The 26,067-nt window shown below is 36.4% G+C and overlaps 7 protein-coding genes across 8 annotated transcripts; 3 read left to right on the top strand and 4 right to left on the bottom strand.

Annotated features, from left to right (window-relative positions):
* Nucleotides 1-77: 77 nt before the first annotated feature.
* Nucleotides 78-2,939, bottom strand: IntS9 (integrator complex subunit 9). Its single transcript, XM_066286506.1, has 10 exons — nucleotides 2,879-2,939; nucleotides 2,634-2,772; nucleotides 2,232-2,423; nucleotides 1,975-2,177; nucleotides 1,715-1,916; nucleotides 1,413-1,659; nucleotides 1,042-1,355; nucleotides 892-994; nucleotides 506-841; nucleotides 78-450 (listed from the first exon to the last, which is right to left on the bottom strand). The coding sequence occupies exons 2-10, from the start codon at nucleotides 2,640-2,642 to the stop codon at nucleotides 116-118; spliced, it is 1,941 nt and encodes a 646-aa protein (XP_066142603.1). The 5' UTR covers nucleotides 2,643-2,772; nucleotides 2,879-2,939; the 3' UTR covers nucleotides 78-115.
* Nucleotides 2,940-3,219: 280 nt separating this feature from the next.
* Nucleotides 3,220-7,289, bottom strand: Rnp4F (RNA-binding protein 4F). Its single transcript, XM_066286340.1, has 10 exons — nucleotides 6,888-7,289; nucleotides 6,562-6,829; nucleotides 6,312-6,511; nucleotides 6,133-6,258; nucleotides 5,878-6,067; nucleotides 5,539-5,822; nucleotides 5,102-5,246; nucleotides 4,505-5,043; nucleotides 4,210-4,452; nucleotides 3,220-4,151 (listed from the first exon to the last, which is right to left on the bottom strand). The coding sequence occupies exons 1-10, from the start codon at nucleotides 6,942-6,944 to the stop codon at nucleotides 3,819-3,821; spliced, it is 2,385 nt and encodes a 794-aa protein (XP_066142437.1). The 5' UTR covers nucleotides 6,945-7,289; the 3' UTR covers nucleotides 3,220-3,818.
* Nucleotides 7,290-7,397: 108 nt separating this feature from the next.
* On the top strand, nucleotides 7,398-12,844 carry LOC136341401 (uncharacterized). 2 transcript variants are annotated; one of them, XM_066286338.1, is made up of 16 exons: nucleotides 7,398-7,644; nucleotides 7,700-7,788; nucleotides 7,856-8,248; nucleotides 8,365-8,517; nucleotides 8,572-9,084; nucleotides 9,139-9,192; nucleotides 9,553-9,744; nucleotides 9,804-9,896; nucleotides 9,957-10,073; nucleotides 10,130-10,225; nucleotides 10,286-10,402; nucleotides 10,452-10,982; nucleotides 11,036-11,128; nucleotides 11,275-11,498; nucleotides 11,723-12,091; nucleotides 12,145-12,844. In XM_066286338.1, exons 1-16 carry the CDS (start codon nucleotides 7,540-7,542, stop codon nucleotides 12,582-12,584), a joined length of 3,579 nt encoding a protein of 1,192 aa, XP_066142435.1. In that variant the 5' UTR covers nucleotides 7,398-7,539; the 3' UTR covers nucleotides 12,585-12,844. The 2 variants fall into 2 exon arrangements, with proteins under 2 accessions (XP_066142435.1, XP_066142436.1); XM_066286339.1 differs by having other exon boundaries at nucleotides 9,559-9,744.
* Nucleotides 12,845-13,275: 431 nt separating this feature from the next.
* cpa (F-actin-capping protein subunit alpha) lies at nucleotides 13,276-15,372 on the top strand. The gene is made up of 4 exons (XM_066286524.1): nucleotides 13,276-13,569; nucleotides 13,791-14,044; nucleotides 14,101-14,371; nucleotides 14,424-15,372. The coding sequence occupies exons 1-4, from the start codon at nucleotides 13,310-13,312 to the stop codon at nucleotides 14,506-14,508; spliced, it is 870 nt and encodes a 289-aa protein (XP_066142621.1). The 5' UTR covers nucleotides 13,276-13,309; the 3' UTR covers nucleotides 14,509-15,372.
* Nucleotides 15,373-16,092: 720 nt separating this feature from the next.
* LOC136341496 (TIMELESS-interacting protein) lies at nucleotides 16,093-17,454 on the bottom strand. The gene has a single exon (XM_066286523.1). It carries the CDS (start codon nucleotides 17,319-17,321, stop codon nucleotides 16,323-16,325), a length of 999 nt encoding a protein of 332 aa, XP_066142620.1. The 5' UTR covers nucleotides 17,322-17,454; the 3' UTR covers nucleotides 16,093-16,322.
* A 1,591-nt stretch (nucleotides 17,455-19,045) lies between these two features.
* Nucleotides 19,046-23,911, bottom strand: TER94 (Transitional endoplasmic reticulum ATPase TER94). Its single transcript, XM_066286517.1, has 8 exons — nucleotides 23,709-23,911; nucleotides 22,338-22,492; nucleotides 22,081-22,282; nucleotides 20,707-21,724; nucleotides 20,492-20,609; nucleotides 19,779-20,425; nucleotides 19,464-19,618; nucleotides 19,046-19,406 (listed from the first exon to the last, which is right to left on the bottom strand). Exons 1-8 carry the CDS (start codon nucleotides 23,723-23,725, stop codon nucleotides 19,298-19,300), a joined length of 2,421 nt encoding a protein of 806 aa, XP_066142614.1. The 5' UTR covers nucleotides 23,726-23,911; the 3' UTR covers nucleotides 19,046-19,297.
* A 174-nt stretch (nucleotides 23,912-24,085) lies between these two features.
* Nucleotides 24,086-26,052, top strand: LOC136341464 (leptin receptor gene-related protein). Its single transcript, XM_066286471.1, has 3 exons — nucleotides 24,086-25,186; nucleotides 25,242-25,316; nucleotides 25,371-26,052. The coding sequence occupies exons 1-3, from the start codon at nucleotides 25,152-25,154 to the stop codon at nucleotides 25,666-25,668; spliced, it is 408 nt and encodes a 135-aa protein (XP_066142568.1). The 5' UTR covers nucleotides 24,086-25,151; the 3' UTR covers nucleotides 25,669-26,052.
* Nucleotides 26,053-26,067: the final 15 nt, after the last annotated feature.

Raw genomic sequence — 26,067 nt, forward strand, 5'->3', positions numbered from 1 at the left:
TCCAATTAATAATAAAATATCGTAAGCACTAATCACCACTTTTTACAACAGAAGGGAAAAAAGGGAGTTTTTAAATCAACTCAAATCCATTTTTAAAAACACGTTATAATATAATTTAAAAAGTCTTCAAACACTGCATAACAATATTCCTTAATTTAGTTCTTAATGCTTCATCCCCGTTACAAACAACATGAGTATTGTTATCTTCGAGCTGAATTAATGCGTCCTCATTTTGCAAATGAATCACCACCACATTCCCACCAAGGGATTCCATTTTGGCATCTGTAATGCCCTCTTGAAAGAGTTTTTGCTTGAATTCGTTTATATTCACACTTCCCCACTCGTATTTCACGTTCTGGTTTAGTAACTTCTGACTCGTGTTGATTTCTTGTACTTTATGTACGTTATCCTTGACTTCCAAGGCTCCGGTAATAGTCGACAAGCTAATTCCTATTAAAAATTGATATTATTATAAACTATAATTGAATCAAAATTGAAATTTTACCAGGTTTAACTTCGACTGGAGCAATCTTCTGAGCTACACCACTCTCGAGGAGGATTTGTCCCTGCTTTCTCTTCAAAGGCAAATTGATCACTTCACCCCATTTGTAAGGAATTAGGTTAACATCTGGGTTACTGTGAATGACCAGTTCAGTAAGGTTTGGAGCTGACACTGGAGGTTTAGTATAGCTCTCAGGCACAACCAAAGTGGTGGGTTTTAAATCTTTAATTAGCTTGTTGGCCTGGGTGAAGTTAAGAGAAGTATCAATAGCACAATGAGCTATTTTCATCTGCAAAGGCTGATACGGAGCCAAAGCTTCAATGTAATCGTAGTCGGGTTCTAAACGAATTTTTATAAAGCAATTTGAAGGTGAAATATATCAAAGTAACCTGTAAAAACTATGCAATTTCGGGGATTATTGCCCCACAACTCGATGAATTGTACGACATCTCCGAAGCGTAAACTGGGGTGTCCGCAAAAAACCACGCAGGGCTGCAAATACCTTCTTAATCCCTTGTTAAAATTAGTGTCAATAATACCTCTTGAAAATCAGTGCTAAATCCCTCCGAATAAATATGCTTGAAATGCTTCAATTTTGAATTTTTTACTAGCATGGCGTGAGGAAAGGGTTCGTCAGGTACATATACTTTATTCTGCTTGGCTGAACTGAGCCACTCAGCTAAAATATTTGAATAGGCCAACGAAGTATCTGCTACAGGTGATACAAAGAACATAGGACAATTAGATACTCCCAAATCTTGCATTTTAACTGACAAACATTCAAACAAATCGTACACTACTCCTGTGGGATAACATGGAATTAACACATTGCCACCTCCTCTTAGAGTCAAACCTAAAATTCTCTTGGTGACTTAAAAAGCTTTGTCAAACATGAGAAGAAAAGACTCACCCACAACAATGCAAAGTACTCCCAACATGGAATCAGGATTGCTTATAGGTGTTTGAGTCAAATTAGACATAATAAAAACATCAGCATTTTTAAGGGCGTTATGGTCCATCGGCCTGGGATGAGTGGTAAGTGTGCTGGATCCACTTAAATACACAATTTTCTCATGGTCTGATGTGATTATCCAATTAGCTGAGCCTAGACAATATCCAGAACTGGCTGGAAGCACTTGCAGAGCCCCATAAACATCCTGGAATCTTTCCATAAAAACTCAATAAACACTTAAAAAGTGAAACTGAACCTACAATTTTCTCATTGTAGCCCACCATCTGGATTCGGGACAGGCTGGCATTGACACTGTTCATGTTGTAAATTTGCTTCCAGCTTTTGGGCATAAAGGCTTCTTTTAAAGGAAAGGGACATTTATGTGCAAAATTCTTCCATTGAGTGGCAAATGATGATTTGGGGCACTGTTCAATATAAATTACTAACTCTTCCAATAGAAGTCTACAATTTAATCATTATTGCTCAAAAGTTGGTGAAAGGAATACAAACTTAAAATAACCTTCCAATGTGGAGTGTTGGTTCAGTGGCATAAACTCTACCTTGAAACCCCGTGTTTTCAGTAATGAAAGGCAAAGCCATCATACAGAGATAATTGGATATTAAAATAACATCCACCTGAGAGAAATCAATGAGTTTGTCTAAGGGAGGACAGAATTCTGGTGGGGAGTCCACAAAGACACGATCACCATTTTCTTTTAATTCCTTTATGAATTACAGGTTTAAGTATCATGTGGTTACAAGAAACTAAAAACTTACACCTTCCAAATCTGGATCCGAAACTTCAGGGGGCATAAAATTGCTCAAATTAAGTAGCCGGTTTGAAGGTACAAATGACAGTGGCAAAAAGCTCAATAGAGATTGCATTGATAAGCCACAATCAAACATGATTGTAACCTCTCGGAACGTCAGGACATGGCATGGCTTGTTTGGGTCATTGCTTAAAGAGTACTGTGGAAAGGAAAAAACAAAATTAAAGCTAAGTATTGCCCAATTTCTTCATTTCCATGTAAATCATCTTGCTGGCAAAGCTACAGCACATTTAAAAACCGCACCTGTTTTATAAAATTATATGATTGGGAAAACTGTCACAAAAACAAACATTATTAAACAATAATTAATATATAATTCGCAAAAAATATGGATGTTTGTTCAACTTACCAATTTCATTCTGTAATAGTTTAAAACTATATTAGAGTAAATGAGTCTATAAAGATCCAAAATTTGGCTACCAAAATAACTGAAAAGACAGCTAGAACTGAAGTTTCAATGTAGACCTCATAATGAAATTTTTATTTTTCTGGAACAAGCAAACATTTGAATTAAATTCAATTATAACGCAAAACAAATTAATATATCGAATTTATTGCTATAAATTGTAATATTAATAAAAACTGATAACAAACTTTTCAAAATTACAAATCCACAATGTAAACACCGGTAAAGTGGGGTTATATTTTGATACATTTCTTCTTATAATTATATGGAAAGTACTCTTTCTGTTCTACAGCTATACGATAAAAAGAGATCAAAATATGTTTCTTGACACAAATGACGTCTCACAAAAATCATTTTATTGATATTCTTAAGATGGCCTCCGGGTAACAGATAGAAATAAAATAACTGCTATTGTAGAAATATACACATATATATTTTTTCAATCATTTATATTAAAAAAAAGAACAAATCATAAAAATAGTTTTCATTGAATAGGCTACTGCGTTTTTTTAATTAGAGGTAAAATCGATTGTGTTAACAGGAATGAAAAAAGCTTTAATTTAATACATTAACGAAAAACGAACTAAGTTCCACCACTTTACAGAAAATGTTAAAACATAAGTTTTAAATTATTATATCGTTTTAGATCTTTTTTGGGTCCGCCTGTAAGATATAAACTATCGATCTTAATCGATTTTCTACGGTAACCCGTCAAAGATGACCATTTAGACTACAAAAAACACAGAAATTACAGGTTTCCAAAAAAGTTTATGATTTTAAATTTGGATGTCAAATTTAAATATCCCTCACTTCTTTCCGTTTGTGTAAATAATACTTTTAACGTGTAAAAAATTAAATCTAAACAATTACTCTAATGAACACAAATGCAATTTACGCACGTAATTACACATCGACCACTACAAAAACTGATACGAATAAGCTTTAATTGAGTATAACAAGAAATAGCTTAAATTTGAAATGTTTAGCATTTACACAGAAGAAGGTACAATAAATTTAAAGTAATAAACTCCCACGTTATAATTTTATTATCATTTTATATTCATTGTAGTTACTTCTGCATCAACACTAAAAATGCCAAATTTAAAACAATCATTAAAGTTCATATATCTATTTCTTCAACAGCATCGCTCTAAAATCGCTATTGCTCTTCATTTTGGGTTCCTCCTCTACCCCGTTGTTCGCAGATTCCCCATTACCTTCTTTCTGTTTTGCTTGCATCAGGGTTCTGGGTAACATTGATGTTTGTAGCTTACTTCGTGCGGACCTCAAAGGCTCATCTTCGCCCTTTTTATCAAAAACGCCACTTTTGAATTTATCCTGCTTGGGTGGGGGTGAGCTTATGGCCACTGTTATTACGTGACCGTCGATTGTAGTTTGATCTGTTTCTTTCATGGCTTTTGTGGCTTGAGACTCGTTTTCAAATTCCACGTAAGCTAAACCCTAAAACAATAAAAAATAAAAAATGTTAAATACACAACAATAATGGTTGTTATTCAACCTTGGGTTGACCACTTTTGTGCAGAACCAACCGTACGTTTACGGCGCCGAATTTACTGAAAATCTCCTCGATTTCTTCTTTCGTTTTCTTCACTGGCAACCCGCGAATAAACAATTTGTTCTTTTCTTCGGTGGCCGCGTATTTGAAGACAGGCTTTTTCTCAGATTTATCAGTTTTGATTTCAGAAATATACACGGGGCGGCCGTCTAGTGGTTCCCTGTCCCTAGCTAAGGCAACCATCATCTAAAAGTGACTTCAAGTACTCAGAAATTCAAACTATCGTTTAGGCATTTACCTCTTCTGACGTTTTAAACTGCACAAAACCAAAGCATCTAGATTTGCCTCTTTTATCCATGACTATTACCAAGTTCACTGCATTGGGAAATATTTTTTTAATCATCTCTTCATTCACTGATGGAAGTAGGTTGCTAATAAACACTGTAGTTTCTGGATTTTTCTCTACTTTAAGTTTAATTGTTTTCGTATCTCCTTCCGACTGACTTTTAATACGTTTTGAGTCACTTTCTGAAGATTCCGTATTTGTTTTTCTCTTAGTGCCTTTGCCTAAATTTTCACTTTTCTTTGGCCACTTTGAGGTAGATGGCTGAAGCTTCGCCTTTTGAAAATTTTCAACAGCTTCTGAACACTTTTGCAGACACTTTGTGACTTCCTCAAGAGTACCAGTGTGCCGTTCGTGCAGTTGCCATTCGTCAATGATGAACTGTGGCCAAACACTCATGGAGTTTACAGCTTTTTGGAAGACTGAGCGTAAAGTCTGAGGGTCCCCATATTGTTTTTCTAAATTAGCGTATTCAAGCCATAGAATTGCAGAATCTGTAGAGAGTAGAAAATGTGGTTATCTTGTGATGAAAAAGAATTGAGACATGTATACCTTTATTAGGTGATTTGAAGAGGATTTGTTTCCATAATTTGCGGGCTTCTTCTTTGTCGCCATTTTTGTATAAAATACGACTAAAAAGGCGGCTGACTTTGCATTGAGGCTCGTTTTTGGTGCCTAGTTCAAGTTGTTCAATTGCCTTAAACAAGAATATTTTTTTGATATAGAACCAAAGTAATCTTAATTATAATAAACCTTCTCCCGCTTAAAATACACAGAAAGCTGTATACATCTACCAACAGAACTAACCTCGTTTTTTTTTTTTTTTTTAAATAAATACCTAGAACGAATAGAAACTTTTCATGGTTCAGACGACTCAAAACCCTTCGTTAGCACCACATTTTCATTATTTTTATTTATTTTTTACCAGAATTAAGTTTGTTTTTCTAATACTTAATGATAATGTCTTTGATCAACTAACAAGAACTGACCTGATTATAACGCTTATACAAAATCTCTTTTGATTGAGAATTCCTTGTAGAGTACTCCAAATAAGCCAGCCACAACTCTAGACCAAAATTCGGAGCAATATATGATATTCCCTCTTCTAAGCACTCAAGTATTGTGCTATCCTCCTTTTTTAAATGTTCCAAAATCTTTACTTTAAACGCCCACAACGAGTCGCTCAAGGGACAATTTCTCAAGGCCCTATTGCAGACTGGCAAGATCAGATCATCGAATTTAAGCATATAAGAGCAATAGCTCAACCAAAGCTCTGGAAATGATATGTGAATAATATATCTATAAAACCTTTCAAATGGGAGTAGTACCTGGGGTGAGACAAAGCTGTGCGACAGCTCGTTCAAAGAGGCACATAACTGTAGATGGATCTGATACATGACTAATATAGTCTTGGTAAATTGCCAGCAAATTGTGGTTAGATTTAGGAGTTAGAAGTCTCTCTTCAAATGGTTTGTACACTTCTAAATCCTTCTTTGCCTTATTATATCCATATTCAACCTAATATATGAAGCATGAATTACAAAATCCTAGAAAATACCTATACTGCAATGAATGTTACTTACCGACTTGGAATCTATTAGCCCTTCAGGTAGAGTTTTCACCCACTCCTTCCACTCTTCATAAGTGCTTTCCATGTCTATTAAAGGCACAGATAATTCTCTTTTGAAAACATCTGCTAAAGCTAATAGCTATAAAGCATGTTCTCAAGTAACAATTTTAGCTTTTTGTATACAATTATCACCTGCTTCTTCCACTCTTCTGAGCCCTCTTTATGCATTGAAACATGCAAGTTCTCAATTTCCCTATAAGTGGCCCATAGTAACGATCCATTACAGCAAACTAACCCTGCCTTACTAATTCCTGCCTCTAATACTGATCTTGTTCTTTCCAGAGTGCTTGCCCCAATGGCAAATTGTGCATATTCTGACCATAACTCTACAGCTAAATTCGCCCCCAATTTTAATACTTGAATAGAAGCATTAGAAACTTACATAAATAATCATCAACTGCTTGCTGGAATAACTCAAAGACATGTTCATGCTGCTCTGCTGTGGTTGCCAAGTTTTTTTCCACATTAATCCATTCCATCCATAAGGCAGGGGTAAGGGGATAGCATTCATGGAAGGATTTGAAAGCACTTCGTAACGAATCAAGATCTCCAAGGGACTTGTATATTGCCACTAATTCATCATGGACCTCATATATATATTTGTTGTTTGTTAGGATCCTTTCCAGCTGCTTAGCGCGTACCATTGCAACCTAGCAATGAAGGGGGTAATTTACTTGTAATAAAAAGAGGTGAAATAATTGTGCTTGCCTTGGTCTCACTATCGTCGTTGGAATCGCTGGAGCTGTCCATTTCGTCGTTAGCCATATTTCTGTTATTTAAAAGATATGTATGTGACGAAAATTGGCAAAATAGCTATAATTTTAGCGTGTTTAAAAGATTTTGGCAAATCGACTTTTTTTTTTTTTATTGTTAAATTCTCGTTTTTTAATGTTCGGGTTGTTTACAAAAAATTCATTAGTGAATTTCTTTGTTAAATTAAACTGGAAATACAGCAACTTTAGGTTTGGTGTGAAAAACACTATATTACTTTTGATTAAATGCACAGAAAAATCTTTTCTAATCTTAATTCAATAAACAATTTATTTTTTTAAAGAAAAATTTGGAATTTCGGATTGTTGCGGAAAAGTAGGTACAATAACGAGGAGCTACGTCGAAGACATCACGGCTTAGTTCGAATCTCGAATTTTTAGGCAACGTCAAAGGCGTGTTGCGCAATGCGCCGTACAAAATTTGTAGCTGGTCCCGCGCATCCATGGACCAATTGAGTTCATAATACATTGGGATTCTTCCTATATTCCTAACCTATTTGTTTATTCAAATGTCTGGTTTTGTTGTGTTTTTGTTCTAAAGAACACAAATAAGGAATTATTTTACTGCCTGGGTAAAATTCACTATCCCAATGGAAGAAAATGATAGCTCTAACAGCACCGTGCAGCGTATATTTGGCAATAGTGATACCGATGATAATGGCCCACATGAAGAAACAATATCAATAGTCGTAGAGGTCAGTGGAGCCAAAGTAAGTCTAAATAACAAAGTTTTGATGTTTCTTTCCCTAGGCCCATGTTAAACCCAATATAATTTACCACTGTACAGTATGTATGTACCAAACCTATTGGAGGCGGAAGCTAAAAGAGCATTTCATCAGGTCAGTTAACACACATTTTAGTAATTGTGAGCCTCACATTTCTTAAAGCATTACTTCATATCTATAGATGTTGCAAAAACCGACATAAACATAGGGTACACAAGAAACCACTAGTAAAAGATGGTGCCACCTTTAAGTGTGAATACTGCATTTATTCTTGCACTGATTTGACAAGCCTTTTAAAACACAAAGAAATTCACGAGGAGGATATTAATCAGGGGATTATAGAGTGCAGTCAGTGTTCCTGGACCTTTTTCACTATGAATGAGTGCATGACACATATGGAGACTGTGTGTGTGCCCGGGAAAAAAAGCAATGGATTAGTTGCTCCTGTAGATAAAAGTGATTGTATGGAACAGGACAATGTGCCAGAAATTGAACTAAAAAACGAGGCTCTGGGTGTTAATGCAGGAAATTCATCTATGGATCTTGATGAAAGCCAAAAAATGGACATTAAGTGGTGAGATTTTCTTTATTACGTACTTCTGAGTAAAAATTTAGCAACATTACCAAATGTTACCCCTTTTTGTTACCTCATGTTATCACATTGACCAGTTGCAACTGCTTCTCTTCTAGGGACCAATGTCCTGACTGTGAGTTCAAAGCACGGTCTTCACATGGTTTGGAGAAGCATAGAGATCATGTTCATTCAGACTTCTGGTGTGGCGAATGCAAGTTTTGCATCAAAGGAACATTCCTATTCTTCTGTCACAATTATTTTATTCATGGGTAAAACTAAGCATTTACAGGAAATATGGTTTAACTTACACATTTGTTTGATAGCAAAGTGAGGAACCTTTACCACTGGGTGCTGATCTGCCGTCTATGCCCTTACAAAGGAACTATTAGAAGCAGCTATGAGCATGGCAAAGAGCATGAAACCTCTGAAGTGACATTCCATGTTAGAAACCATGGAAATGTGTTTGGAAATACCACTTTTTATTATTCAAGCAAGGATCAAACTATTTGGGATGCTCTTCCCAAAAGTGTGATTGGCACCTGTGACATATCCTCTATAAAACTGAAAAATAGTGGTGAAACTGAAGAAGAAATTTTTAAACGAATTGAGAGTTTTTTTTGCTCAGGATGCCGTTTTGTGACCAAAAATGTGATGTATCTAAAGGCTCATCAGAGTTTGTGCCAAAAAAAGTCAAAAAATCAAAAGATATGTTGTCATGAAAAAGATTGTTCTTACAGCTCTAATGAAAAGGCTAACTTTAAGCGTCATTTGAAGACGATTCACAAATATGATATGCAAGATATTTTGGTTGTTTCAAAAATAAATGATTGTTATGCGTAAGTTTCTAATTCTAAATTAAGAAATGCCAATTTTATTTTATTTTTTTTCAGAGAAGAGCTTTTCAATGGAAGTAAAGGAGATGAACCAAGTCTTAATGAAGAGAGGTGAGTAAGTCATCATATAGGTTTGATTTCAAGTGGAATATATCATTATCATCATTCTGTGGTACGCCAATGAAAAGGAATAATAAATAATGTAAAAAAAATTGAGAGTCTGCATGGTACACATTCATAGGTGCATTGCCTAAGAAATAAACACCCAAGCTATGATTTTCTAGGAGAATGGTACTGTAATGTGGTGTCAATAATATTTTTCCACATTAATAATCACCTTGTGCACTGATATCTAATGGTAGTAGTACTAACAGGGAGAGCCAACCCTTGCAGTTAGGCTCTTAATTGTGCCACCTGACTATTAAGGTTGATAAAGCTGGGCATAAAAGTCGTTTAACTCGAGCTATAAAGTTTCAGTGTTGACGATATACCTTCAAAAATCGCCAAAAATAGTAACACCTCTGCAAAATATAACAAAGATCTTGACGAAACAGACGATTCTTTGCTTTCTCCAGAGGTTCTTGTAGCAAAAATGTTTGCTAATCTGGAAAAGAAATCATTGGCCTGTTGTGTTGGTTCATGTTCATATGAAGCTAAAGACGGGTAAGTATTGAATGACAAGAGTGAGAAAATATTAAAATTTAATGAATAATTAAATTAAGAAATTCCTTGAGGGAGCATTTAATGGCAGTCCATTGTATTGAAGAGAAACCAATAGCGGAAGACAGGTGGGGCAATGCAGAAGACCAAAAAGGGTAAGTATAAAACTTGTTAACAATAAGACTTTGATGACAAAATATTCGAACTACGTACAGTGAAGGCAATGTGAATTCAAATCTAGAGACAATTAAGAAAGCCCAGGTGGAGGACTTCGCGCAGAAAGAACCACTGAATTGCCCTATTCACCATTGTTCATATGAGGCCAACGACAAGTGAGCATAGTAATAAACAAAAAAAATTCAATTAAAATGAGGGCTTTGTTCGTTAGGAACGTTTTGAGGGAGCATTTAATCGAAGTCCATGGTATTATAGGAAAAGCGTCGCTGGAGAAGGAACTAAAGGAGGCGGAAAGACGGAGAAAAGAGTACTTAAATCTTCATACTGTGCTTTCAATTTTTTTTTTATAACGCTGATTGCCTTACAGACCCACTTCTTCTGAATACCATGAACTAGAAGTTGATGACAGCTTTACGTGCTCAATATGCGATATGAGAATAAAAGAAAAATTCCAGTTTTTTTGTCATAATTACGTTCTTCACGGGTGAGAACTATTATTTAGAATGCCTAAAATTAACCATTTTTTTTTTTAGGGTCACCTCAAACCTCGAAAACTGGCTTTTGCAATGCATACAGTGCTCTTTTAAAGGGCTCTTAGAAGAGAGTTATGAACATGGCAAGAAACAGCACGAATCGCCGGTCGATTTCAATACGATTTATCGAGGAGGCACCGTTGGATCTGTGACGTTTCACTACTCTGGAACCAAAGATCAGACTATTTTAAATGCAGTTAGCGATGTTCCAAAGGAAGTGAAGAAAAAACCAGCACCTGATGAGAAAAAAGATGATAGTTTGAAGTGCGATGATTGCTCTTTCGAGACATTTGACTCGACTTTTATGAAGGCGCATCAAATGAGCTTTCACTGGTCATGGAAGGGAAAAGTGCTGAGACAATGCCCAGAAAAGGATTGTGAATTTATTTCGCAATACAAAGGCGGCTTCAAGCGCCATTTAATCAATGTACATAATTATGACTTCGATGGTATTTATTATCGTGGAGATCCGTCTTCTTCCGTCGCCATGGTGTGTCCGACCCGGTTCTGTCTATATGAGGGTCAGAATCGGTATGTACAGTTGAATTTTAAGTTTTATTTACTGGATTTTTATTACTTTTTAGAACTGAGTTGAGAGAGCATTTGATAGAGGTCCATGGAATTGTGGGCAAGACCGCTATTCAGAGGTTGTTGAGTAAAATTGCGAGCAGTGAAAAGTGAGTATCAGGAGATGAATGATTAAATGAATGACTCGACGAAAGACTTGGAAGTGCATTTGTGTATTTGCCCCCTTGTTAGGCCTGTTAATTTTTAACAAGAACTGTTATTATATCTTTTTCTATAATTTTTTTTAATCAACTAGGATAGCCTTAAATCACATGAAGAAAGATAGTGAAGCCTTAGGCTGTGTCCGTTTCTTTTGCACCTTGTGCTATTACGACACCGACGAGCAACCACGAGCTGTAAAACATGGCTGGAAGCACTGGTTCCGAGTTCTCTCTTTCTACAAATACGAAAACAAGGTACTTAAGGGTCTCATGCAAGTAACATATCCGGAAACGCAATGCGATTTATGTGATTTTCGAAGTAAGTATCGAATGTATATAAATAAGTTCCGAAAAATACCCTTCCTGAGAATTTTTCAAAGAAGTTACCTTCCATGGAAACGATGAAGTAAAAGTAGATCGTCAGTTTATTTGTTTACTTCCATGGAAGTTACCTTGCCCTGGAAAGTTGCCAGAATTTTCTTCTATTGGCCGTAAAGGCTATATTAATGTCCTGATTTCAAAGTCGTTACTTCATCGTTAAAGGTCGAGACGTGCTGGACCTCTACATACACAAACACGAGAAACATCTGGACCGACTTACTCGGCGACAGAAGCAGAATTTCGAAGCCAAACTTTTGGACATGAGGTTAGCGGAAGTGGATGTGCGAGTGTGTAATTTGGAGCAGCCTGATGAAGCCGCCAGTCAGGACGAGGATTTATTATGTTGTTCTTGCTGCCACTTCAAGACAAATACACAGTTCCAGATGAAGGTGCATCAGACGTTGGCGCACACTCAGGGCCAAGCACAGAGTTTTAAGTGTCCAGAGGAGTTTTGCCTTTATATTTGCGAACAGAAAGATGTTTTCTTTAAGCATTTGGTAAAGGGGCATAAATACGAGGAACTGTATTTCCGTAAGTAATGTGTTAGCCTTGTGGGAATTGGAAGAATTATTGTTTTTATTTAGGGGATTATGGAGCTAATGCTTTCAACCATCTTAAATTGGAAAATGATGAATATTGGGGTAAACCTGATGAGGAGTTGGAAATAAATGCAAAACAACCTCAATTAGTTATCCAGTTAGAAAGACTGTCCGAGCAGTATCTTAAAAATTTGATAAAAGGTTCTGAAACAAATGATGATAGTGAGATGACAGACATAAATAAAGGTAATAATCCTGATAAAAAGGTGGATAAGGAACCTCCGAAAAAACGCTTGAAAGTAGCAGCCATCAGCTTTAAATGCTGGATCTGTGGCTCGATTTTATCAAATACGATTTCTCTACAAAAGCACACGAATTTCCACGCAGAAGAGCGGAATCATTTAAATTTGAGAGCGAGGTACACGGTGTACGAGGAAAGTAAGTTGCTTAAGACTATAACAATTCAAGCAAAAGTCGAAAGTTAAGGCAAGTAATTTGATGAGAAGCTTAAATGGTGCTTCTTATATGGAGGAAAAGGAAAACGCTTAAAGCTACGATAAATAAGGGTTATGCCTATCAGCTGGAGTAAATCGTCATGTGAGGGTGAACATATGGTTAGTTGACTCAACTAGACTGGGGCGTTTGAGGAGGCTGTGATGCTATATTTACAATAAAAGCCTTTAAGAACTGAAGAAAATCATCGTTTTGTCTCATCAGCGGTGATTTCCTGACAAATAAAGCATTATTAATTGTTTTATTTCGTAGTACCTTTGCCTAAAACGATCAAATTACGTGGACTATTTTTAACGATAGTTCCATCTTTTCAAAAATTCGTAAAATTACCAAAAACAGTGGTAAAATGGCAAATCTTGCACATTTTGATTAATTGTTGAAAATGCTTCATTACCGACGAAATATTGTATTGATAATTAGATGCTTCGGAATTAGTAAGAACAGAAACGTTTTCTAATACTTTAAAATTTTTAAGATACCATTTTTACATGCAAGTTGCTCAGCGTCAGTGTTATTGACATAATTTGCTTAATACATTGAGTTTAATCTTAATCGCACTACTAGTTAAGACTACCGCATCATTGCACCCCTCATATCATGGCTGAATCTTAATTATTTGACTTAATAAATATGTCATATGTCATTTAGTTGGGTCCATTTCTGTCACTTGACATGCCAGCCAAAACCCAACCTAAAGATGGCGACGGACGGGGATGAAATGATTTCGGACCAAGAAAAAGTGCGAATAGTCTCCGATTTCATCCTGCATTCGCCCCCCGGGGAGTTTAATGAGGTTTTCAACGACGTGCGGAAGCTGCTCAACAACGACGACCTCCTCAAGGAAGGCGCCAGCGAAGCATTCGCCCTTTATAACAAAGACCAATTGACCCCCGTTGATTTGGAAAATTGTGAGCATTTGGGGCTTATTACTGAGTACAACGATTTAGGAAATAATAGGTAAGTAAGTTTCTTATTATAGTCTGGTATAGAACTTCCACTCTTCATAGTCCAATTTATTTAAAAAAATCTGAACTTAAAAACTTACATTTTTAAATATGATGATGATTCACAGTTTTCACAATAATAATAATCTCACTATGAATAACCAGCTAGATGTGGCCGAATTTGACGATAAATGTTTTGATTTTATCTTTTTTGAATGATCTTTTTTGGACTAGATTCTTTGATCCTCGATCAAAACAAAGCTTTCGGTATGACCATCTTCGGAAAGAAGCTTCAGACTACCAACCATTCAGCCCAGATTCGACGGCAGAGCCCTGGCGCTTAGCCCTTGATAATGAATTTCTTCAATACACCAGAAATCACTATAAAGATGGAGTGAGCATAGTGGTGGGACGTAATCAAGGAGGAGTAATCACTCTGACTGCTTGCATAGAAGATCATCAGTTTCAGCCTAACAATTTTTGGAATGGTAAGTTTAAGTACATGCATATTGTTTGAATATTACAAAAATAAATGAATTATCAGGCAGATGGCGTAGCCGATGGTTCTTATCCCTGAATGGGAACTCCACTGCTGAGTTAAAAGGAGTCTTGAAGGTGCAAGTGCATTATTATGAAGAAGGAAATGTTCAACTGGTCAGCACTAAAGAAGTGAAAAAGTCAGTCTCTATCACCACTGAGACTCAAACGGCTAAAGATATAGTTTTGGCCATTGATGAGGCAGAAAACTTGTATCAAACTGCCATTTCAGAAAACTACCAAACGATGTCTGAGACCACATTCAAGGCATTACGAAGGTAAGTTTTGTTACAATTGTAGGACTACAGAGGTTGAATTGTGTGATTGCAGATCGCTGCCCGTCACCCGCACAAAAATAGACTGGAACAAGATTGTGTCTTACAGCATTGGGAAGGAGCTGAATAAATCTCAATGATTGGGTATGGATTAAATAATACTAATAAGCGAAACTTTTTAGATTAAAACTATGGTTTTTATGACAATTATTATTTGGGGTTATACAGGGTGTTCCACCCTTGATTGCTTCATTTTTCCTGGCCTAGTTCACTGCCGTTGTAAGGCGACGGAAGTCAGCTTTAATATCCTAAAGTAAAGGTTTTGCTAGGGAAAAAAATAGGATTTTGGTTTGCTGTTGAGTTTTCTAGAAGTATTAATAAATGGGGCGTTGCTGTACATAATGTCATAAAGCTTTTGATTGCATTTATGTTTTTTGCCACATTGAATTGTATATACTCCAAGCGACGAAAGTTATTTTCTTAGATCAATTGTTAGCTCGAAATTGCGAACGCGTCTTGAGGTCAATTTAGTGCAATATCACAAGCATTTACTATCCAATATCTATTATACTAATTCAAAATTTTAGCCCCTAATTTGTATTTCTAATAAATAGGTAAGCTTAAATTGCGTTTAACCGTGTACTATTACTAGCCATTTCATTTGTATAATAATTAAGTTTTTTTCAGTTTTTTATTAATAAGCACACTATTACCTTTATCACTATTATTATTATTTAAGCCCTAAAGATTCAAGTATTATTATGACCCTAAACTTACACTCTTAAGTTTGTTACTTTTGAATGTTCTGTCAAGGGAAGCTTCCGCAATTAATTACCTAATAACCTAAAAGCAGGAATTGACTGAGGAGGCTTTAAAGTAGGAGGGATTTTTAGTATTGTGACCACAGAACGCTGCCCTTTTGAATATATATTTAAAATGATTTATATTCTTGTTAGAATCGACGTTGTATGGGTTATTTTTCAATAAAAAGATTAAGTAACGTTGCGTCGCCTCTTTTGTTCTGAAAACTATCATGAACTATATATTAGGGAAATATTTTTCCAAAAAACATAAGTTCATCTGATTTGAAAAATGTTGGATATCCAAGCAAGAAATAATCTTATCAGGAGTTAAATATACCACCTCGCATATCTGCTTTCTTGATAAGAAATGTTAAATCTACGCGAAACTTTTTTGCGAAAAATGTTACGTAAGAAATTTCTAGCGAAAAAAATAATTTAAAAATTGGATGCTCCGATATTAGCCAAATTTGGTTCCGCAGTAGACGTACGAAACAGATCGATATGGCGCGGTTAAAAGTCGAATCGGACAACTTAGATTTTTTAGGGTCCTAAATTTTCACAATGTATAGCCTTTGATATTTTTTGCACCCAAAATTCGAAGTTATCCAATTCGAGTTTTGACCGCGGCATATCGATATTGTTTCGTACGTAAACTGTGAAACCAAATCTGGCTAAAATCAGAGAGTCCAATTTTTACCTAATTTTTTTAGTGTGAAATTGTCATGTACGCTAATAGTTTCCCCTGAAAAAAAATTTCACTAAATGATCACGTGTTGTCGATTTAGCGTGATCTATAGGACAATCCACGAATTAAACTTTGTCTACTAATAGTATTGCCGATCTTTGATCCTACATTCACTAGGTAGCAGGACTACTTGTCAAGTCTTTGAAGAATGTTCCACCAATGGTAATAAAAGTAAATGAACTTCATTATTTATTTAAACATGAGATACCAACGTTTCCTTATCAAAAAAACCAAAATTTAAAAAATTTAAATACAAGCATTCTGCAAATTAACATACATTGTCTACCAAGTTCTGGATAGATACATTCCCTTTATCACCTACATTTAAAACACTTTTTTCACTTAACAGCTGTTCGTCATTGGCCCCAATATGTTCATTTACTTTTATTGCAGCATTTTCCAGCTTCTATGATTCAATAATTAAAGTTTGTGATGACAAAGAAGCTTCACCTTGACTCACATTACTATGTTCTTCCAATTCCTCATCACTATCAAAAATTTGCAAATTGCCTTTTCTTAAATTGTTTGATTTGCCTCTAATTGCAGTATCTGTCTCTTCATCACTTTCTATTACAGACAAATTATCATAAAGTGAGGCTTGTTTTGTTATTTCTTCATTATTGTCCATTGAACTCCCTTTTGAAACTTCTTCCTTATCTAAGGGCACCAAACAATCATGAACAACATTAACATAAGACTTTTCCACAGCAGTGTCCTCCAGAGTTCCATTTGCAGCTTCCACTCTACACTCTGCAGCTTTCTCTTGAATCATTCTTAACTTTTCCCTTCTCATCTTTAATGCTTTCTCTTTATTGAGTCTCATTATCTCAAGCTGCTCTGTAGTTAACTCAACTGAAGAACTTGCAACTAATTGATTAAACTTAGTATTTGGTTCCACTACTTGGGTTGTGTCTATAAAGCCGTCAACATTAGCTTCTTCATCTGAAGAGTCAATAATTGGCTTATCTTCAATCAGCATATCAAAACGTATTCTCTTGATGTGCGTTTGAACTTCTTTTTTAGATCCAAGTTTCTCTAGTCGATCCATGCAAGTGTCAAAAGGGAATTTTGGAAACAAGCGATGGCACCAATACTCATAAGTCTTCATTACAGCATTCAAGTCTTGCTCTTCATGGCCTTTTCCTCTGAACTTTACTCTATCAAAGTAAGAGCTAAGAGCTGCAATGCCTTTAGGCCCTTTAAGGGTTTCTGAATTCAATTTTGGTTGTGGATTTCTAACTATTCGTTTGGGCTTAATGACCTGCTTGTTTTGTGCGTCATCAGCTGTTTCATCTTTTTGAACTTCTTCAGGGACATCAAGTAAATCCAAGTCTTCATTTGGGTTCTCTTCAATGTTGGAAATATCGTGTTCACTATGGACTGAGGTTTCTTCATCTGAAGACATGTTTGTTGATATTAAGGCTGGATTTTTGAAATCACAATTTAAAGGTAATTTAGCGCCAAATGATCTATATTATTAAGAAAATGTTGGGTTAGGACTTCAATAATTAACCTCTTATGTTTCGTCTCTATTTTTAATGGCTTGAGTGGTTTTCTTCGTCATCATTCCATTCAGACCTATCAGTGGCTGAAGCTCCATTAAGGCTGGGCGACTCTTGGTTAGTTCCCTGATTAATATTTTGTAAAAATGCAACCAATAAATGCCTGTTGATACGGTCAGTTTGGGACAATTCGCGCACTTCCGGGGATACTTGAGCGGGGCTTTCTTGGTTCTCGGGGTCCTTTGAATCGTGTTCTTGGTCTTTGTTAATACCGGGCATGTTTTAATGCACGTTATTACTTAATTTTGAGGAAAATAAACAATGGAAATAGTTGGAATTGGAAAAAAAACAATAGAATGACGTGTCATTTAAAAATATAACATCATAAGTCAAAAGGAAAAATTACGATTACGTCATCAATGCATCTAAGAGGCCATTTTGACTATGTTTTCATATATTTGAGGTTAGGAAATAAATTGGCTACTAAGCTAATTTATGTAGCTATAAGCACTTTTTCCAATAAAAGTACTTATCTCGGCAATACAGTGATGAGTTTCATTTTTCAAATTATCAATCTTTTCTGGATTACAGAACAAGATCCTTAAAATAGTCCCAAAGAAAAAAGTCCAAAGTTATATCACACGATCTTGCAAACCAATTGCCATCAAAACTAGAAATAACGCGACCATCAAAGTTCGATTGTATTAATGCGATTGTTTGCCGTATTGTGTGGCACCACCCTATTAAAACGATAAGTCGTCTGTATCACCCAACTGGGGCCAAAAAATCAATTATTATTATTGGTTCGGTAACGCACGTTATCGACAGTAACGGTATAACCGCATTTGTTTTCAAAGAATTATGAACCAATTATACCTCCCGACCACAAACAGTTACTTTTCTGAGATGCAATTGTTATTCAATAATGACTTTTAGATTTTCCAAGCCCTCAAAAGCGACAATTTTGCTTGTTCACATAGCCATTCAAATGAAAATGGGCCGCATAAATGAAGATGATTTTGTTAACAAAATCGCCATTTTCATTGAATTTTCCAAACAACCAATTAAATGTTTCGACGGTTTTGATTCTTGTGTTACCTGGACCTTATAAGCATGAAGATTCTTATGCAGAATGTTACGCAAAGTGCCTCTAGAAATGCTCAATTGCTGAGAACGACGATTAGTTGAGGTTCCAGAACGTTGCTTTACGGCGGCCGTGCTTTTAGCGCTACGAGGGAATCGTCTTGATCTGATGTTACAGACAATACCGTGGGCTTAAAATTTAGCCGCTAAACTGTGTACAGCAGTCTCAGAAGGAGTCTGATTGCGAGGAAAAGATGATCGAATTCTACGAAATGATGGAGTAAAGTTTTCACCATTTGGATAATTAAAATGCGTTGTTCAAGAGAGTACCATTCCACAGTTAAAATTTCTCAGGTTTATATTAAATAATTGTTAAAGAGTGACAGGACACTCTTTGACCTCTTGTAACCGAAGACTCCTAAGTAAAGCCTCACCTCACTCTTATTTGACGCAAATGATGTAGAATCACGAAACAAAAGTTAAATTAAACAAAGGTGAACTGACGTCACGAAGATTGAAAACAGTTGGAAATATACAATGTAGATTGCCTGAATGCTAATTTACTAAACTTGCTTTACAACCCATTTCTGTAAACTTTCACGGATATGTTGCAAACAGTTATAAATATTTTCTTCATTTATTTCGTAGTTGAAAACTCTCTAAATCAAAAACATATGAAATAAACCGAATATTATTAATTAATGCTAAGTAGATCAACCGGCGATTGAAATAAATACACGTATATAAAAAAACACCACTGTCCGCGACATTCCATACCCGCTACTGCGGGACATTTCTAACTGTATAGGTCGTCCTCAGGATCATCGAAGTTGGCTTGATCGCCAGGCGCCACAGGCGGTGGCGCCTGTCCGCCTTGAGCTGGACCGCCTTGGCTCGAAGGAAATCTACACAAATTCATTTGTTCAAATACCGACATAAATAAATGATGAAAAAAAACTTACCTAAAGTTAGTACCGAAGCCTCGCGACTGCTGCAATGTTTGCGCAAACATTTCGTATTTTCGGATGTCGTTGTCAGACACTGAACGTCTGGCGAAGCGCATAGCTTCCTCAAAATGGGCTTTAGTAATTTCGGGTACTGGATCATCTTCATCGAGCTACAAAAAATCGTCTTCATCATGAACATACATAGACATTTAAAAATAATTAAAAAAAAAAAGAAATTCGACTTGGCTGCGTGGTTACTGCACATGAGAACACAAAGAGTTCCTGAGTTTCTAACGCTTTATCCCCATCTAGTGTTCTCTCCACACTTACATCCATTGCAGCCGCGGGATTTCCTGCTCGCTCTCGCTCCCTCCTTATCTCCGCCTCAATGGATTGCCTGATGGCCAATTTACATGCTCTTTGGCAGATCTCAGTCAAATCAGCACCGGAGAATCCGTGAGTAACCTTGGCGATGTACGTCAAATCCACGTCTTTTGCCACGGGCGACTTACGTAGATTTGCCCTAAAGATTTGCTCACGTGATTTTTCGTCTGGCAACGGGATGTAGATCAATTGATCGAGACGACCGGGACGTAATATAGCGGGATCGATGATGTCGGGCCTGTTTGTGGCTCCGATGATGAATACGTTCTTTTTGGCGCCCATGCCGTCCATCTCTGTTAGGATTTGGTTGATCACGCGATCAGCTGCACCGCCGGCATCTCCGACGTTGCCGCCTCGCGATTTCGCTATGGAGTCTAATTCGTCGAAAAAGAGCACACAGGGGGCAGCTGAACGGGCTTTATCGAAGATATCCCTGACGTTGGCCTCGGATTCACCGAACCACATGGTGAGCAGTTCCGGGCCTTTGACGGAGATGAAGTTAGCTTGGCATTCATTGGCGATGGCTTTGGCCAGCAGAGTTTTACCGCAACCTGGAGGACCGTAGAACAGTACTCCTCTTGAAGGTTGCATACCTAATTAAAGGGAGTTATCAGATGACCTCTATAAATATGAGTGAGAAGTTAAGTCAAAGTACCTACCGAACTTAAGGAACTTATCAGGATGTTCAACTGGATATTGCACCAACTCTTGCAACTCATTCTTGACGTTGGCTAATCCGCCGATATCCTCCCAAGTGACATTAGGCACTTCCACCACCTAAAATTAACAATTTTGTTTGGATATTACACAAAGTTCATTAATTAATCAAGGGAATTGTGCATATTGATAATCTTCCACACCAATTCAAACTTACAGTTTCTCTGAGCGCACTGGGACTGCTCTTTGTCATGGCATAGCGGAAGTTTTCCATGGTAACGGCGAGACTGTTCAACACCTCCGCGTCGATTTGTTCGTCCTCTAGATCGATCAGATCCATTTTCTCTCTGATTTGCTGTAACGCCGCCTCGGAGCACAGCGATGCCAGATCAGCACCCACGTGGCCGTGCGTCTCAGCCGCGATCTGCTCCAAATCAACATCATCCGCCAGTTTCATATTCTTAGTGTGGATACGCAAAATTTCCAGGCGACCAGTGGCGTCAGGAATGCCAATGTCGATTTCTCGGTCGAATCTACCGAAGCGACGTAGCGCGGCGTCGATAGAATTAGGTCTGTTGGTAGCCGCCATTACTATCACATGCGAGGATTTCTTCATGCCGTCCATCAGCGTCAATAGCTGAGAAACTATACGTCTCTCTACTTCTCCGTGAGTTTTTTCTCTCTTAGGAGCAATGGCGTCCAATTCATCGATAAAAATAATCGCCGGGGAATTTTTGTCGGCTTCTTCAAAAGCTTTACGCAAGTTACTCTCCGACTCTCCAGCCAGCTTGCTCATAATTTCAGGCCCGTTAATCAGGAAAAAGAAGGCTCCGGTTTCATTGGCCACTGCTCTAGCAATCAACGTTTTCCCAGTGCCTGGAGGTCCGTACAATAAAATTCCCCTAGGAGGTTTAACTCCAATTGCCTTGAACAATGAGGGATGCCTGAGAGGCAACTCCACCATCTCCTTGATTTGCGCCAATTGTTTTCGGCAGCCACCAATGTCGTCATACCCAACAGCATTCAGTGCCTCTTCTTCTTCTTCACGTTTGATGGGATCGCCGTCACAATGAATTACGGTGTCGGGTGCAACGATGCAATAAGGCGAGGGGTCGGTTTCGACGACTTTAAATTCAACAGCGCGCATGCCCCCTCGAACAATGAACACGTCGTCTTTGTGGATCGGTCTATACGCTTCGAGGAAGTAAGGCTTTAGGTACACCTCAAACAGATTCCTGCAAAACGTATACTACAAAACTGTGCCATTAACTACTTGCAAAATTAAATTCGCTTAATCACTCTCAATATTTTTTTCTGTTTATACTGCTACTGACAAAAAATACAAGTTTGATTAAATAACTACATAGAACTTTTGTAATCATCAATAATGTACAGTATGCTTTGTAAAATATTTCTTTGCCAACGTCAAGAAAATATCATCGAAGGAAGGGCAAACACCCTTAATAATGGCGAAGGAGACTTATCTCAACACTCACTAAATTACACAGGAAATAATTTTAGCGCATTAAATAGCTTTTTACCTCACATATTTCGAGAAATTAAAAAATCTTCATTTAAATATGAAACTCACCCCGTAAGACCCTCAACAGTGTCGTCAATAGGAAGCACATGTATCCTTTTGCCATATTTGACGTCGGGACAGGGCTGGATTGAGACTACATCAGACAACCTAACTCGCAAGTTGTTCCTCACATTCCTGTTCATTCGGATTTTTTCATCGCTGCATGAGTCATCAGATAAGACTATGCACACAGTCTCCTTGCGGCGTTTACCTAATTAAATCATTAATCATCCACCTCTAGTTAGAGATATAAAGAAATTATTTACCTTTGAGAAGGACAGTGTCTCCACGGAATAGTTGCAGTTCATCCATTTTGGCTTGTGAGAGGGCTACCACAGAGTTGTCATCATTGACAGCTTCCTCAACGATGAGCCTGTTTGGTCTGTCCTTCTTGCGGAGAATGGCAGTTGCCAAATCATCACTATAAAGATAAAGGAGAAATCAATGTCTATGTTCTATGGATTCTATGAAAGGTGGTTAATGTGAGTTTCATTAAAAACCATTATTTTAACATTCACCTGAAAACTTCTTTGAATACCAGGTTTCTATTAAATATATAAGTTACTATAAATTCTGCTAAAATTACACTGTTTAATAGCAATTTAGTAATTAACTAAAAAATAGTAATAATTCACATTTTTCAGCTTATTTCATGTGAAAATATATATAATAAAAACCATTTTGCAATTTTGACAAAATTAATTTTGTTATAATGTCATTAAAAGAACTTGGCAGTAAGCAGTACAAATATCAAACATCTGACAACAGGTAACAGAAATTTTTTCAAAACATGTCTAATATTTGAATGCTTACACAAAGTTTTCTTCTAAATAACAAGTTCTACCTAATAGCTAATAAAATAGCCTAACAGATTGGGTCTTTAAGGTACCTCTTCAACTCCTTTTTATATTCTTCTGTACCCCTTTTAACATTTCATCTGTCATTCTCAAATTTTCACATTTACATACTTTTTCAGTTTTTGCCCCAAATAAATAAAAATGCAAACTGTCATCTATACCAAACTTCTCAAATCACCAAACATTTGATACATGTCAGGAAAATAACAGCCCTATAAGGGGATTATACTTAAACTTAACCTGGTAAAATGAATGATTTTGAAAAACACAGGGTGAACTTTGTCAATGAAAGAATTTTTCCTGCTTAGTAGAAAACTAATTTTAACAGTAAAAATATATGCACAACTCTTTTCACTGCATTCAAAGATTGAGTCTTCCCACTGCAAGAATACAAACTACCATCGAATGTTTATAAACCTGATAGTACTGTGTAACCATAAATTAGGAATATTTTTTAGAAATTTCATACGAGATTCTGTGATTAAGCTATAAGAGACTGTGTGATAAACTACGTTAAAACAATACCTTCATCACGACATTTAACACTAGCAGTCAGGTAAAAGCCCCCCGTCTTAATAAAAGAAAATGGCTGATTCAGCTTATTACTAGTATTGTTATCTACAGACTTTTACACGAAAAATCTTGCAAAAATCGTATGCGAAACGATTTATTAATAGCTCGAGATCAAAAATGAACCATCCACCATGATGACAAACTCGAAAATCGTACCAGAAAGCTAAAATTTACCTGCCGGCAAACGGGAACAAAGGGGCTACTTACTTTTGTTGATCGGCCATTTCAGCTAGTTGTGCTGGTGGGCAAGTGCAACTGGATGATTCTATGAGGTGTCGGGACTTCGTTCACGGTGATGGGATCACTATTTTCGCCGAAATAACGCAGTACTTAGTGACGATCGTTAATTTTGTACTAAGTAGTGATCGGAATGACGTAGCTTTTTCCGAATGGCCTACGTTGTGATTGACACACTGGCATTGAATGACAGAAGGTAATAAACAGGTGACTTGACAAAATTTTTAAATCGGTAATGTTAAGTTCTGCATTGACGTTGTGTAAAGAATGTAGATTATGGATGTAAACTTATTTAGTTCAATTTCTAGCGTATCGTCCTCTATTAACTAGTAGCATTATTAGAGACTTCTCATTCCCCACCTGACAATGACATTTCATTGTTTATATTTTCTTCACTACTTTGGGATTGGAAAATTATTATGCTATTCAATCGCATTGGGGCTTGAAAATACAAATAAAATTAACTAAATAAAGGCGCCTGGTGACTTTCCACCTGCACATACTGACATTATGGCAGGAATTAGATGTAAGTACTTGTCCTATAGCTTCAGTGTAAGCATAAAATATCCCTTTTTAATACCATGAATCATCTCCTTTTCATACTCAAGAATCATTCTCAAGATTGAACTCTATAGTAACTGTGTGCAGTGAACCACACATGTGACTAGCATAACATAGTTCTTAGTTAGAGCTACATGTAGACTTGTATTGTTGTGGTTACCATCTTTAAAAAATGGTATACTGTGGGAGCACAAAAAACAGCACTTTAATTATTATGGCAAGAGTTGAACTCTTACACAGTCCAAGTTGTCGCTGAACGTTCAGACAAACAATGATTCAAAGAATTCTAAACTATACAGTCACAATGTACACTTTTTCACTCATGTGAAGTGAAGGTTTTATAGTATGTTATGCTTTACATTTGTTTTGAGGATGATGGGGAAGAGCAATACTTGTATATATATATATATATATATATATCTTAAATCATATTCAATGAGTGGAAAGTTATATTTATGAATAGAGGATTTCATCAGTCTATTCTAAGACCATAACAAAATAATCTAGTTTTCTAAAAGGAGATACTCATATTTGAAAACATAAAAACTAAAATAAGTTAATACTGAATACACTTTCCTACACATCTTTGAGCTTATTCATGAAGTTCCTTTATATTAAGATAGGTTTGCCCAACTGTGTCTATGCCCACCAAAAGTCCTAGCTAAAAAATAGCATCATGTGTAAATAAAGTGAACCTTAATTTTATTATTTACTTCATATTTATTGTAAGTTCTGCATTTTTAGAAAAAATTAATCTTTTATTTACTTTTTGCACTCTTGTCCCATGACATCATAGATACTTCTGAATATTCCATTAATCTAATAAAAATATTTCTTTTTGAATTTTCTTTCATGTCTCTCCTATACAACCACTGGATGCATACAGCGTAAGTATTAAATGTCTCAAAATTCACTGAAAAAACGTTAACAATGATCTTTCAGGTTGGTCTTGCTGGCCTTTGCAGGATCAATTGGCATGGGTTGCGTGATCTTAGCATGCTCTCTGCCGCAGTTTGGGTAAATCTAAACTTCCTTCTTCAACCACAAAAAAATTAACATCAACCATTTCAGAGCATGGTGGCCCTTTTTCGTAGTCCTCTTTTACATGCTAGCTCCCCTACCGACTCTAATGGCCCAAAGATATTCTGATCATTCAGATTCTGGAAATTCCTGTCTGGAAACTGCCATTTTCTTAACAGTGGGGATCTTAGTGTGTTCCTTTGCATTGCCCATAGTACTGGCTAGGGGGTCTGTTATTGCATGGGGCTCCTGTTGGCTTACTCTATCAGGTAATGTTATAATCTATGGAACGATATTAGGATTCTTTTTGGCCTTTGAAGCCGACGATTCTGATTATAACATGTGGTAATAGATTAAATAAAACTCATATAGCATTAAGTGTGTAATATATTATATCTGCAAAGGTGGAAGAACTGGTATCAACGCTGTATTAATGAGACACTTAACTAGGTTGGTTATATTACTCAGTAAAGACCTTTCTTTATCTCCCTGATAAATACCTTTCTGTGTCCTAAGCAAAAAAAGGGTCCTCTTCCTTTGATTAGGATTAAGGTAGTTATATGTATGTGTTTTGTATTTACCTTGAGTTATGGAAAGCAATTGTTAATTGAAGTATTATGGTTTCATACAGTGTTGATTTTTGTCAATAGTTTAAGTTTTGAATATAAAAATTCTTATCTGTGTAATAGCAATTAATATTTAAAAGCAAATATATTTTTATGACTGATAAAAACATAGTCATTAATTC

The sequence above is a fragment of the Euwallacea fornicatus genome, chromosome 10, assembly GCF_040115645.1.
Source record: "Euwallacea fornicatus isolate EFF26 chromosome 10, ASM4011564v1, whole genome shotgun sequence".
Classification (NCBI taxonomy): Eukaryota; Metazoa; Arthropoda; class Insecta; order Coleoptera; family Curculionidae; genus Euwallacea; species Euwallacea fornicatus.